This window comes from Callorhinus ursinus, unplaced genomic scaffold (genome assembly GCF_003265705.2).
Source record: "Callorhinus ursinus isolate GAN/ISIS: 27379988/994484 unplaced genomic scaffold, GSC_fseal_2.0 scaffold44, whole genome shotgun sequence".
NCBI lineage: Eukaryota > Metazoa > Chordata > Mammalia > Carnivora > Otariidae > Callorhinus > Callorhinus ursinus.
Window position 1 is genome coordinate 8,841,645 of NW_027397106.1, and position 14,343 is coordinate 8,855,987.

The 14,343-nt window shown below is 37.6% G+C and overlaps 1 protein-coding gene across 3 annotated transcripts in view; it reads right to left on the reverse strand.

Moving 5' to 3' along the window:
* ANO6 (anoctamin 6) overlaps positions 1–14,343 on the reverse strand; it is a 185,659-nt gene that overhangs the window by 75,502 nt on the left and 95,814 nt on the right. For all 3 annotated transcript variants that reach the window (XM_073882090.1, XM_025883240.2, XM_025883242.2), the window contains one exon: positions 7,350–7,478. In XM_073882090.1, coding sequence (XP_073738191.1) covers positions 7,350–7,478 — 129 coding nt within the window. The remainder of the gene's footprint in view (positions 1–7,349; positions 7,479–14,343) is intronic.

Here is a 14,343-nt window from a genome sequence, read left to right on the forward strand (position 1 = left end):
TTTCTGCCCCTAAGCACCTTAGATTACACATCTCATTTAGCTTAATAAAGTCATTGTGGGGAGGACTGGCTTGTGAATTATACAGCAATAATACTGATTGTAAACACCAATCTACCATTTTTTTTTTAATGTCACCCAGCTTTTGCAGGATAAAAAAACAAGGATTGTAATGCCTATGAAGTAAAATTACTGAACACACTGTAATGATAATAAAGCACCAATCAGTTGGGATTAATGAAATATATGCATAGATTAATTTCAAGTGTTTGTTAGGCACTTTGTTAGGCAAAGTACTGGTGGTACTGTCAGTGTATTTTTCAACTTGCCAATCTTTGTTAAGCCTACAAAGATGAATAAGGAATAAGTTAAAGATACTTAATTTGTACAAAAAATTACTAACTACTCTAAGTACTATTTATTAGTTATATATCATGTGCTCAAAAAGGTTCAGTAAGCGGAATAAATAATTTAATTGGGACTTAATTTAAATTCACATGTTGGTGATAAAACATTTAATGTTAGTAGACCAATCTGATGAGGAATTTACTCAAGTAGGTAATATGTGTTCTCTAGGGGACAGAAAAAAGATGAGCATTCTAAATAATAAGCATGGAATGGAAGTGACTATTAGTTGAACTTCACTTCTGAATTTCCTTTTTAAATTAACATTTTAGGTGTAATTACAGAAGAAATAAATGCTTTCCGTGGGTAACTTAGAAAACAAATTTTCTGAGAAGGCGAGAACAAGCAACTTATAAAAACTCACTACTGAGATAACTACTATAAACATTTTAGTGCAATGCTTTCCAAACGTGCTTATACGAACAACTTGGAGCACTTGCTTAAAGTAGTTTTCTTGGCCCCACTCCTGGAGATTCTGACTCAGATTCTGACTCAGTAGGTACAGGATGCTGCCTGAACAATCTACTTTCAATGAGTAAAGCAGATGCCTCTTATCAAAGTTAAGAAATACCGTTAGGACACACCCTCTCTCTGCATACAGCAGCTACTCTTTTGTGATTATTTATCCCTTTCAAGGCTATTCCTTATGAAAATTTAGTATAGTTGATTTTTCCTAATCTTGTGCCTTTTAAAAAGTGAGATACAGCTGACTGTTTGGGATCCCCAGGGCAAACGACAGCCTCTTCATTCAAACCTAAGGCCAGATCTCAGAAGGACCAATCAGAGAGAAAGGAAAGGATTTTCTATTCTCCACATCTTTGTGAGATGAAATGGAATAATCAGGTTTTACTTTTTAGGATTTCACTGATCTTTTTGTCTGTTTTAAGGACTGGGCCCAAGGACACTTTCCACTTGAGGAATAAGAAGCAAGATCTGGATTCATTGCTCCTGTGCTGAGTACTCAAAAATAAAACCAAACATGCTTATACCAGCAACACACTTTGTAGCTGTAATTTGAAACTGCTGATTCTAATTTACTTTATTCCTTTTAACCTACAATCTTAGTATAAGCGAGTAGGGTGTAAAGAAAGGAGATAAAAATATAAAGAAGAGCTCTCTGCCTTAGTCTAAAATGCTAGAGAACTGAAGTTAGACTGGATTTTGCTCCCTAAAACAGAAGAGAGGACACCTACCAAAAGTTATCTGGGAAGGCAAAACCAGCCAACACTGGTTGCCATCATTTCTTCTTAACCTGTCTTAATATAAGCCTTAAGTTTCCAATTCATGGACTATCTGTGGCAAACGTCATTTCCAGGAAATATTTTATGCTGTTTTGATGCTTCCTAATCCCCTTCTGCCTTCCTTTTATTTCTTCAACTTGGAGGAGATATGCCAATGTTAAGTCTATTCAATCATGTCTTTTCCTTTATGAGGCTCCATGGAATACATTTCTTTCTGGGAGATCCTCAGAACATTGTATTTCTTTTGGACAGTTTTGTTTTTATCATGTTAAAACTTTAGAACATATTGCTATTAATAAATAACATCTCCCATTTTCTTTGGCTACTGGGAAACTCAGAAGCAAGTTTACAGCTGAACTCTAACTTCTGAATAGGACCTATGGTTAATAAAAAATCATTTTGTTTATTACTCTGACACATGGCTTCATTTTATTTTCCTGGACTTTACATTTGTCACTCTGTGTTTCTCATTTAACTACTTTTATTCTTGATGTTATTTCTGTGACTTCAAACACTTTTTAATGAATTATAATAAACTATGTTATCATAGTATTAGCATATATAGGGAGCTAATGACTAGGAAAATTATACATTTGCAAGCTGGAGTTAATAATAAATGATTTTTGAGTTATCCATACTGTTAATTATTGTCTATGAGCCACAAGTAACCATACATTCAATACACATAAGACTTAATGAGAAGTCAAGCCATGTGATTCCTCAACAGATTAAAAAAAAAAGTATTCATAAAATTTAAAACTCGGTTATCATAAAAACTCTTAGCAATCCAGGACTAGAAGGGGACTCCTTAAGCTTTTTTAAAGAAAACCACCAAAATCTTATAGCAGGTGTGATATTTTGGGGAAATTTTAGAAACATTCCCAATAAAATCAGGAACACTATAATGGTGACTACTATGTATCACTGGTTTTATTCAAGAGGTCTTAGCCATTGCACTTCAACAAGAAAAGGAAAGAAGTATAAAAATGGCAAAGGTAGAGCAAAGCTCTCATCATTCACAGATAATTGGTCTTTTTCTGAGAAAACTTAAAAGATGCATTGGAAACTATTAGAACTAAAAAGAGTTTATCAAGATTTCTAGGTAGAATTTATGAAAATCAATGAAATTTTTAAATACACAATAAATCACAAACCACAATTTAAAATGCTTCTGAAAATATCAATAAAATTTTAAAATAATAGTTAATAAAAATGTACAAGATCAGAAAAAGACAAATACCATATGATTTCACTCATCTGTGGAGTTTAAGAAACAAAGCAATGATCACAGGGGAAAAAAAGAGAGAGACAAACCAAGAAAAAGACTCTCAACCATAGAGAACAAAGTGATGGTTACCAAAGGGGAGGTGGGTGGAGGGATGGGTGAATGGGTGATGGGGATTAAGGAGTGCACCTGTGATGAGCACTGGGTACTGTAAGTCTTGAGTCTTACTAAACTGTACACCTAAAACAAAAAAAAAAAGTACAAGATCTTCATGGACACTGATATACAAGTTTACTAAAAAATGTAAGACCTCAGTAAATGGAGTGATGTAATATATTCACTGTACTAGAACTTTCTGATGAACTTTGAAACATGTCCAAAGAGATCTCATCCAGCTTCTAGGCAAACATTTCCAGCCTCATGATAACGCATCTAAAAAAATGGACAACAGTTTTAAAAGCTCACAGGATCTGTAACCAATTAGTTAGTTGTCTCACATTATTTGAAGTTAAAGGATATAATTTAATTTGATTGCTCATTTCTTAAAAACCTCTTATGCTATGATCTCCACTGGCCAGATCCTTCTGCCACCTACTAAAGAATTCTTAAAGTCAGATATGAAATACAAATTTACATCTCCATATATGAAATTTACATCAGCTTCAAGGAAATAAGTTTTCCATTAACTTTTAGGAATGGACTGTGCAGACAGAAAGTTAAGTAAACTTAACTCAGGATTGCTTATACTGTCTTTGTGCTACCTTGACCCCTCCACCCTCTTTACTATCACCTGAATTATACCTTTACTTGGTCATAAACTCATCTGTTTAAAGGGACACCAACTGTCATACAAAACAAAATTCTAAATAGATCCATTCTGCCACTTGTTTGCAGGTCTAGGAAAAGGAAGTGGAAGAAACATTACTAACAAAACTGAGCAGAAACAGTTGGAGAAAAATATAGACATTTGTTTCATTTAGAATCTTTGCTCTTCCCAATGTACACTGAACATATTTAGATACAATTAATCATGTGCTATGCCAGACGTGCCTGGCTACCTAGTAAACAGTCATTTCTCCCTTCGCTACTACTAAGAAAAGCCTGATGCTTTCTCAGGTATTGGGTGATCAGGCAATTTAAGAGATGAAAGACTCATCTTCATTTGTCTATGCTAATGATTCCATTCATTTTGCCAACAGTCATTTTTGGAACAGACCCGTGATAGACAATTAACTGTGAAGGGAAATCTGCTTAGGGCCCTTCTAGGGCATTCCCTATTCCCACCTCCAGGTGTCTTGAAGTACAATGGCTATCTTGTAACAAGGTAAAGTCAGTTTAAGAAGAGCAACATTTTGAGGATGGCAGGGCAGCAGGATGTGATGAATTCCTGATGACCTCTTTAAATCAGTGAATTACCAAACCCAGAAATGATTTTATCTCTAGGCTACTTCTTAAGTGAGAAAATTATTTCTTTTAGCACTTAAGCCATTTTGAGTTTGGTTTTCCTGTTTCTTGCAGTAAAAAAACATTCAAAGTGATTCAGTGCCAAGGACAGCGGGCTAAATGGGCACATATTATTGAAACAACTTACAGTCATTCCCCATGCCTAATCTAAATGTAAACGATTTATACTTTTTAAAGGAAGGTGTGAAGTTCCTGAAGTAGTTTCACTAACATAGGAGGACAAGGTGACATGCTATTTGGAGATCTGGCTAGAAAAAGTATTTTCTCTTTTGCTCATGGGAAGATGTAGCCTTTTACTCCTCTATGTTTACTCCTCTATGTTTTGTGGCCCCATCACTTCTCTTTCTCCATCTCTAGAAAGTACTTAACAATACTCTTTAGATTAGCCATTGGCAAAGTCTACCTTGGTGTTAACTTTAGGAAATCAATATGATTTAGACATAACTTTTTTTTTTTCTCTCAAAGAAAACAGGATTTTGAAACTGCCTTTCTTTGGTGGAGTCCTAAATCCTGAATAAGGCCTGACAGAGGGCACGATGGAACTCACAAATATTTTTCTGATTAATAAATATGTGATTCCAAAGCTGAGCTTTAAATTCTGGTGGAATCTAAGTAATATGTACAAAAACAGACTCAAAGCACTTCAAGCACGGCTTACAAAAACCAACACCATGGTACATCTATCCGTTGAGTTCAGAGACTGACAAATTAATGACGATTTTTTTTCTCCTGATTTATGAGAGCTACCCTGGGACCTATGTTTCTGTGTAAAACAAATGCAGCACTTATTAATAATGTAAGCAGCTCTAGGGCCCTTTCACCATGGCAGTGAAGCTCTTGTCTAAAACCAGAACTGTTTCCTTTACACTTTAATGGATTAGATTTGTTTAACTTACTTATATAGTGCTCAATGCAGTTCCACCGGCATATGGATGCTTAATGAATATTTGATGGTGACTATGACTGCACATATCTTGGTGTCCACAGGAAAATGATAAAACATTCTAAGCTCTATTACTCTAGTAAATTTATATATACGTATATATCCATCCATACATACAAATTATATAGTAACAAAAGAGGAGACATGCCTTTTCGTATTAGTACACTGTTTTAAGAAAACTGGAAATAAAAGGTAGAGGAATTAATATCTATTATCTAATATGTGCTAACAATTTATATAACATTTTACTTAATCCTAGCCACAATCCTATGGATTGAGTATTGGATCTCACTTCCTAAATCTAAGATGTCATCACTGTGTGATGAACAAATATTTCACGTATCAATAGGAAAAATTCAGCCAATGAAATTATGATGTCATTTGTAAGACATACCCTGATTTTAAAGAAGCCAAAATGTAACAATAACATGCATCTCAAAAATAATAATAAAACAGGATAGCGATCAGAAAATCACTCAAGTCATATAGCCAGTTAACAGCTGTGGTCAAGAAGCCAGCTGTCTGCCAAAGATTCATGTTCTCCTTCCATAGTGTGGCGTTCCGGTGGAGAAATGGCTGTCCAGTCAAAAACGACATTTTCCACTTTCCTGAGTCCTGACCAACAGAATGTGGCATACTTGATTTTGTCACTTCCAGGCCAAAGTGGTAAAGAAGCACAAATACTTTCTCAGTCCTTGCTCTTAAACTATTATTTATGTTAATGCCCAGGATGATCTTAGAAACTACCTGTTGAATATGGCAAAGCTTCTGTGTCAGCCTGAGTCCCTGACTGACTGCAAAGGACAGAGGTCCCCCCCGCAACCCATCTTGCCAAACAGGGATGCCACATCTGACATGAGCAATAAGTAAACTTTTATTGTGTTAAGCCACTATAGTTCAGTTTGTTTTATCAACTAGAATTACTCCAAATAATTGGAGTGGCAGAATTAGAATTTGAATGTCAAGTTCCAATGCCTGGGTTTACTCTGTGATACCATGCAAATACAGACCTCTAAACTTACCCCTTCCAAAATAAACAAACAAAACAAAACAGGCACGACTGCTTCATTTTATGCAGATTTCATCAGCTGGTTTGAAAGAATGGGCAGAAATCAATAGATTTAGGAATGATGTATTTCAGAGAAAAAGTCCAGAGAGGGACAATTAAAGTTGTGTGTATATAATAGCACAGAGGTGAGAACAAACAAACAAAACAAAGAATGAGGGAGTTATTTTCAAAGTGGGAAACAGTGACACATGTATGCTTTCTCCTTTTTGTCCTGTTTCAGCTTAATACAGTTTCAGTTCAGGTAAAGAAGATTCAGGCATTTGTTATAACCCTAGCCTACTAAATGGTTTACTATTGCAAGATAAAAATAGTCTTGTCACTTAGAAGAGCTTGAAGAAAAGGAAAGGGATGAAGGAGAAGCTTAACTGGTAATGGATAAAAAGGAAGGGAAGTGACAGAAAATGGGAGAGGTGACTAGCGTGGGTTCTTGATTCAAGACAAGAATCGCGAACCATGGCTTCACTATTTCTCATCCTAGAGTCGGTTACCTTGGACAATCAGTTAACCTCAGGGTCAGTTCTGTCATCTACAATGCAATGATAATAGAATGTACCTCACAGGTTATTATGAAAAGAAAGTGAGACAATGCACGCACGAGGCTCATACCATCCGTGAGAGCACCCTGAAAGCCAGTTGTTACTATACTTGCTGTCATTATTAATCATTAGTTTCCTCTCCCACCTTGTAGCAAATAGCCAAGTATGCTTTTAATGTAAATCTCTTCTACAGATAGAAAGTACAATTCCTTGGAAGAAAGTCTGCCTTCAGCTGTGAAACCCACTGAGGTTAAGCACCTGAGGAAGTTTCTGCTTCAAATTAAAAGAAAAAAAAAATTTGTTAACATGCCTTGAGGGAATGATGAGCAGAGAAAATATGAAGGCATGTTTGGTACATGGTATCGCAAACACCAGTTTCACTTTATTGCTTACATAAAAAGAGCATTTTTTTTTTCACTTCACAGTATAATAAGAAATGAAAAGGAGAATAGCACACACAAAATCTTACCCTTTGTTTTTCATTTGAACCCTTTTTATTGTTTTCTTTTCTACTTTCATCTTCATATACTAGAACAAAATCGATTCTTCGCTGACCATCATTAAAAAAGAGGGAGTCGAGTTTTCCATTAAATTCTTCCTGTGGGGAAAACAAATTTTAATGTAATTTTTAAGTGTCCATTTATAAGTGTTTATTTTCTAGTTTTAATAGGTACATCGGTGTGTTTATAAGAAAAAAAAAATCCATTGCTAGTTACTTAACTAAGAGGTCACAGTCACCATGATCTCTGCAAGCACTGCATGTTCTTGGTGAAAGAAGTCCTTGAATTGAGCAGTTTAGGATTATTCTACAAATACATGGGAATATATCAGTATTTTGTATGTAAACACAATCATCTCAGAATTATTCCCTCCTTGAACAGCAAAGGAGTATCACTTTGTAAATAAACACGGTAACCAGAGGTGCCTATCTGAAGGAGTGAAGTTTAGTTTCTTCTTCATCTAGGAAGAAGAAAAATCGAAGACGAAGCACTGTTTATGAAAATCTCATCCTTCCTAAGTCATATTTTCTAACCTTTTCATCATTTTTCAAGACCTCTCTGGACCTCACCACTTTACAGAAGACACCACTTTAGAACATTAAACATATACCAGATGATGCTTCAATAAACACAAAAGCTACAATGGTTGTTGGTATCTGTTCCCAAATCCACAAAAGATAGCCCTTCACTTCTAGCAAATAAAACAATAAACAAATGACCCCAGCAACAACAATAAATGAGCCTTTAGTTTAGAGCTTAAAAGCCTTATGGCTTAAAATAAAGAAATAATGTCACATCACAGACCTAAGAGAGTTTAAACAATCTTTATTACCATGTGGATTTGGAAGAATTGTTTTATTTTGCTCTAAGCAAAGACAGGTTTGTGTTTCTTGCACAGCTTGTGGGGATGCTGATGTGAATTCTGTTGCTGTTTAAGAATCAGACTACTTTTTAACTGATAAGTAGTATTTTTAAATTTTTAACTTCTTTTTTCATTAAAAACTCATGGGGATATTGCATTCTGTAGTCATTTGGTAGAACCACTTAATCACTAAATGCAATTAATTCTTCTCTGTACTTTAGCATCAATTCATACAAAAATCACCTAATTTTACCACCACCCCTTCTTCCTTTTCTTCACACTTTTGAAAAGATCGATCTTTTGGTGAATGTATACAACCTGATACTTGTCATTCCTTTCTTTTCCACCAGGGAACCGGTGAAGGTGTCTTGCTAGCAGTCAAACCGCCTCCCATTTAGCAGGTTACTTCACCTGTAGAGTGCATGCTGCCAGTGTAACCTAACTCAACACACCCTCATGCCAGTCGCACTTAACCAGGGATTCTAACCACAGACTGTGACTTCCCTAGCCGGAGCACCGAGAAGCCAGGACAACAGACACATCCGTGGCTTAGACTGGTGCACTACTCAGTTCTTTTATTTACAGTTTCAGCTACTGAACACCCCTCAGCTTTAAAAAGTGTTTAAAGCTATACAAAATTTCACACAAAGTACTTTGGGCTCCTTCCATTTCTCTTCCTTTCAATGAAGATGTTACTATTGGACAGCAAGGGCGGCTGCTAGAGGAAAATTCTGTGTAGAGGGGGAGGAAAAAAAAAAAGGGTAATTTCTTCAGAATGGCAAAGGGGAGGTGGGGTGGGGTGGAACAGAGTCACAAAAATCTGGTCATCATTACAGACGTCTGAAAAGCTTTGTACAAAAGCCACTTGTTCTCTGTAGCCCACGTTCTGTTGCCCTTGGTGGCATCCAGCCGGACTCAGTAAAGTGAAGGTCTGGAGAATAAGGCCTGGAACGAGCACCACATCTGCACATGGCTCCAGGCACTCTCCTGCGCACAGCCCTTGCTCGGCCGCATGGGCTGGCAGGCAGCTCCCACGTAATCTGGTCTGCACACACGTCTTTCATGTGTGACAGAAGACCATGGCCTCACTGGAGGAAAGCCTCACTGACTTGGCATCAGCTGTCTGTATGAAATAACTAGGTCAGACTCTGGTATGGTATTATTGGAATGCAATGCCAGGGAATAGAAGGCCAGTTTTCTGCTGTTATGAAATCCAGGTTTCCCATCTCTTGGCAGAAGACTTCCTACTAGGCAATTGGGAAGAAGGGGGAAACTCAACGTGGGAAAAGAATAAGTAGTGCTTGCTTCGGCAGCACACATACTAAAATTGGAAAGAATAAGTAACAAGAAATCTGGCCTAAATTTAAAAAGACTGATGTATGAACAAAACTGTATTTTTTTTAAAGGCTGGATTTTTTTCCAGTAATAATTCTACTACAGGCCTAACTCACCCAACAGGGCACTGAAGTAACAGAGAATTAAAAAGTAATTCCTCTCCTAAAGTTTTGCTTTAATGAAGTAAAATTTTAATAATCTCTCAGGATAAATACGGATGAACCTCTTTAAAAACAACTTGATTGTTCAGTGATGAATTATTCAAGTCCTGACCTTGACCTCTCTGCCTTTCTTGGTCCCTACTCAAAACCTGATCTTAACTCTTTTTGACCACGTCAACTGGCACCAAGATGAGACATAAAAACCCTGAAAGCAGACATTTTTCCAAAGAAGACAACCAGATGGCCAACAGACACACGAAAAGATGCTCGACGTCATTCATCATCAGGGAAATACAAATCAAAACCACAATGAGATACCACCTCACACCAGTCAGAATGGCCAAAATGAGTAACACAGGAAACAACAGATGTTGGCAGGGATGCGGAGAAAGGGGAACCCTCCTACACTGTTGGTGGGAATGCAAGCTGGTGCAACCACTCTGGAAAACAGTACGGAGGTTCCTCAAAAAATCAAAAATAAAACTACCCTAGGATCCACCAACTGCACTACTAGGTATTTACCCAAAGTATACAAAAACACATCCAATGCCCTCACCGGTCCCAGGGATAGATCCCACCAATCTAACATTCATTTACACATTGGTGGCCACCTGACCTAATGTGGTACTTTAAGTTAAAGGCTGCAGGGGTTAAAAAAAAAAAAAAAAAAAAAACCCATGCTCATTCGTCATTATATCAAAACCCGTGCTGCCAGCCACTGTGGAATAGTGACTTGACCACCTCTGTCTTTGGCTGCTACCTCTGACATTTCACACTTGGAATACAGAGGAGACATGCTGGTCTGAGCAGTAAGAGCTTGGCTGAGGAGAACAAGGACAGGGAATAAGAAAGAAGGTCAGGTGTGAATCATGCAAATGATGTTATCCAGGCCTCCCTCCTCTCAGCTGGCTTCTTTCCCTCTTTTATTTGTGGGGTGGCTCCTTCAACAAAAAGCCCCAGAGGGCAGGATTCGCCTCAACCAAATCAGGATAAAAAATGCAAGCAGCAAAATACTGTGCCCAGTGCTGTTAAGCTAGAGTTGTGAATTTAAGAACTTGAAAATTTTTTGCTATTGGCTAAAGATATACGGGTGGGTACCAGTCCCATCCCTGGGTCCGGCTGAGACCTCTGTACTTACTATAGGACAAGAGACTGAGAAAGAATGTCCTAGTAGGTAGAAAGACAAGTCCCAAGATGAGCATTTTCCGGTAATTACTTGGTAGGAAAATTTCTCATAAGCAATCTCTGGCTGAAATAAGGCTGTAGACTTTTTTAAGATTTTATTTATTTATTTGACAGAGAGAGAGAAACAGCGAGAGAGGGAACACAAGCAGGGGGAGTGGGAGAGGGAGAAGCAGGCCTCCCACTGAGCAGGGGGCCCGATGCGGGGCTCGATCCCAGGACCCTGGGATTATGACCTGAGCCGAAGGCAGACGCTTAACGACTGAGCCACCCAGGCGCCCCTAAGGACTTCCACTTCTTGACTAGGATGCTTCAGGTATATGAAGGCTCATATGATGGTGAGGTCTGTCTTCTAGGTGGAGAAAGAAGGGCTGGGGTAAGAGAGGACCTGGGAAACCACTGTGTGAGTGGCCCCATCTTTACTAAGCAGCCTCCTGGAATCCCCAATATCAGCACTTGGCAAGATCATGCAATAACTTGCTGCTGAACATTTGTCCAATCTCATCCTTCTCAAGTGTCCACAAATCGGGTCCTCAAATAACCCGGCAGAAACAAGATTGGAAGTCCCATTCCACAACAGAGGCATCTATTCCTAGAGCTTAAAATGCTGAATTTATTTGTCCAAGATCTGCATAAAAAAGCAGTCCAACTGGGATTTTTGCTCCAACTTTTATGTGTAGGGTGTTTAAAACTTGCCCTGGACAGCAAGTGATATCTGATCGTATCTCCAGAACTTTCAAATAGTCTATTCCTAATATGGCTGTCATTTACTATGATATCGGAGAGGGGTCCAAGCTCATTTGGGTAATGGTCTCGTCCTTTATACGAGGCAGGATGCAAGAAAGGTGTAATGCCTAACAGTAATAGTTGGGGAATTACATTATGAAAAATAAACAGAATCAAAACACACACACAATTAAAGAGCAACTGATATGTGAATGTGGGAAAAAAATGTGACACTCTGCAGTCTTTCAGACCAGTAAAACAAAGCTAATTAATTCCAAGGACACAATAGAAAAAAAGCAAACTTTAATCATAGCAGAGAACTAAAGAGAAAATATTGGATCTTCTATTTTTCAGTAAACCCTGAATCCATGCACAGAGCAAGCTCTAGGGAAACCAAAGTTTAGAAGCAAAAGCCTTTATGTAAATATTTAGATCTCACAAAATACGGAGCACAATGAAATTTTATTTACATGCCATACAGTTATGAGATATATTCTGAGGTGTTTTCACTAACTGTAAGAGAATTCAGGGAGATTCAAAGCATAAGTAACAGTGGAATTTCTTTGCTTTACACAATTGTGTAGAGAGAAAAGTGACCAGGACAAATTCTTTCCTTCTATTAGGTCCCCTCCTCAGCCTGTAAAAACAAGTAATAGTGAGAAAATGCAAAGTAGAAAAATGCCAAGCACTGCCAGTATGGAAGGCTTGATGCTGAAGGTGGAAAGACTGGTATTGTGGAAAGCAGGGTAGAAGAAGAGGAAGTAACCTGTTAGTTAACAGGGATAAGGAGAAATATGTGGACACACAAGGGAGCCAAACAAGAAGTCAGCTCAGTAACCGGTGTCTTGAAGGGAATGAGCGAGCATGTTTTTGACTGGACTCAGGCATTCAGGAATGTTGATGGGAAGGAAGTCGGTGGAATGAAGGCCCGTTCCAGGAGGAAGGTGTATCCTGAAGCTAGGACTCTGGTTTGTTTTAGAGTCAAGCATGTCAGGATATTCCACAAAGATCCCTTGATGGTGATGCTATAATGATCAAGGTGTACTCAAGAGTGACCCAGAATATTTGTACAAATCAGTCTCCTTTCCCACTCTGTTAACCACACTATTAACTTCTGAAGGCCAGTGGCCATGTCTTGGTCACTCTGAGCTCTCTGCTGAGCCTTGCATGTAGCACGAGCTCTGTTTACTTTTTTCTTAGGAAAAAAAAAAAATCACCTTTTTCCCCCTGATGATAAAAGTAATATATACTCAATACAAAAAAATTCTGAAGATACGGAAAAGTAAAAAGGAATAAATAAAAGTCATATGTAATCCCACATCCCAGAGCTGAGCTGAACTTAATATTTTGGAGTATATCCTTTCAGGTTTTCACACTAACCAAAATGGTACCATACCCTACATACTGTTTCATAAACATCTATCATAGACATTTTTCTAGCTTTATATAATGCTCTGTGTCATGTTTAATCACAATATAAACATTTCCTCTGCTGATGAACACATAAATTGTTTCCAATTTGCTGCTTTTATAAACACTGATGCAATGAGCATCCTTGTACATATGTATCTGTGCACATGTTCAATTACTATTTCCTTAGGCTAAATTCTAGAAGCAGATTTTAAGTGGCACAGCCTTTTCAGGAGCTTTTGACATGTAAGCTGCTAAACTGTCATCTGTAATATTTATAATAAATGAATACTTGCACCAGCAGAGTATGAAAATGCCTTTTCCCACCCTCACTAGATTTCAGTTATTTTCACTTTGCCCGTGATAGTCAAAATATCTTTTTTAATTTTTTATTGTTATGTTAATCACCAAAAAAATCTTTTTTTTTATTTGTACTTTTTAATTAGAGAGTGCCAACATTTTTATGGGTACCACCCAACTGAATTACTGCTTTTGTAAAATGCCAATTATTATTCTTGACCTAACTGAACTATATTATTATTTAATCCCCATTCAGTAGATTCTCTTGGGTTTTACTGATGAGATCCTAAAGACCATGCAGGCAAATGGGGCAAGTGGGTAAATGGCAATATAAAAGGCGCCCATAAAATTACCAGCTAAGTCCCAAAAAGAAAAGGAAGAAATATTTTAGGGTACCATCCATCAGTCCTGGATTCAACAATGTTGACATGTTTTCTGAAATTCAGACATTGAACTGGAATGTGCGATACAAGTTTTAGAGATCCTTGCCCCAAGCTGACATACCCTCCGTTATAGTTTATATGCCACCTGTGTATATAACTACCAAATATCATTTATATATTTTGACTCAAAAATTTCCAGAAAAAATTTAGAACTTAATACTTATCTAGTTCATAAGTGATTTTGGGCTGCAGGTTAAAAATTGATGTACAAATTCCGAAAAAACAATCTTGCTATTTTATGTTGGTAAATGGCTATAACTAGTTCTCGCCAATAGCTGAACTGATGGGTTTTAGCCATTTCTCAACAGGGATAGATACAGTTGACTTATAAATTATCAGTAGATTAAAATGTTGCTCCTGCTTCTGTTTTTTTGGTTTATACACACACGGGAACAAACATTCACATGCCAACAGCTTGCTGATTGGGTCTATGCATTTTGCCTTTGTTTCCTTTTGCTTCTGTTAAACTCTGGAGGGCGCCTGGGTGGCTCAGATGGTTAAGCGTCTGCCTTCGGCTCAGGTTGTGATCCCAGGGTCCTGGGAT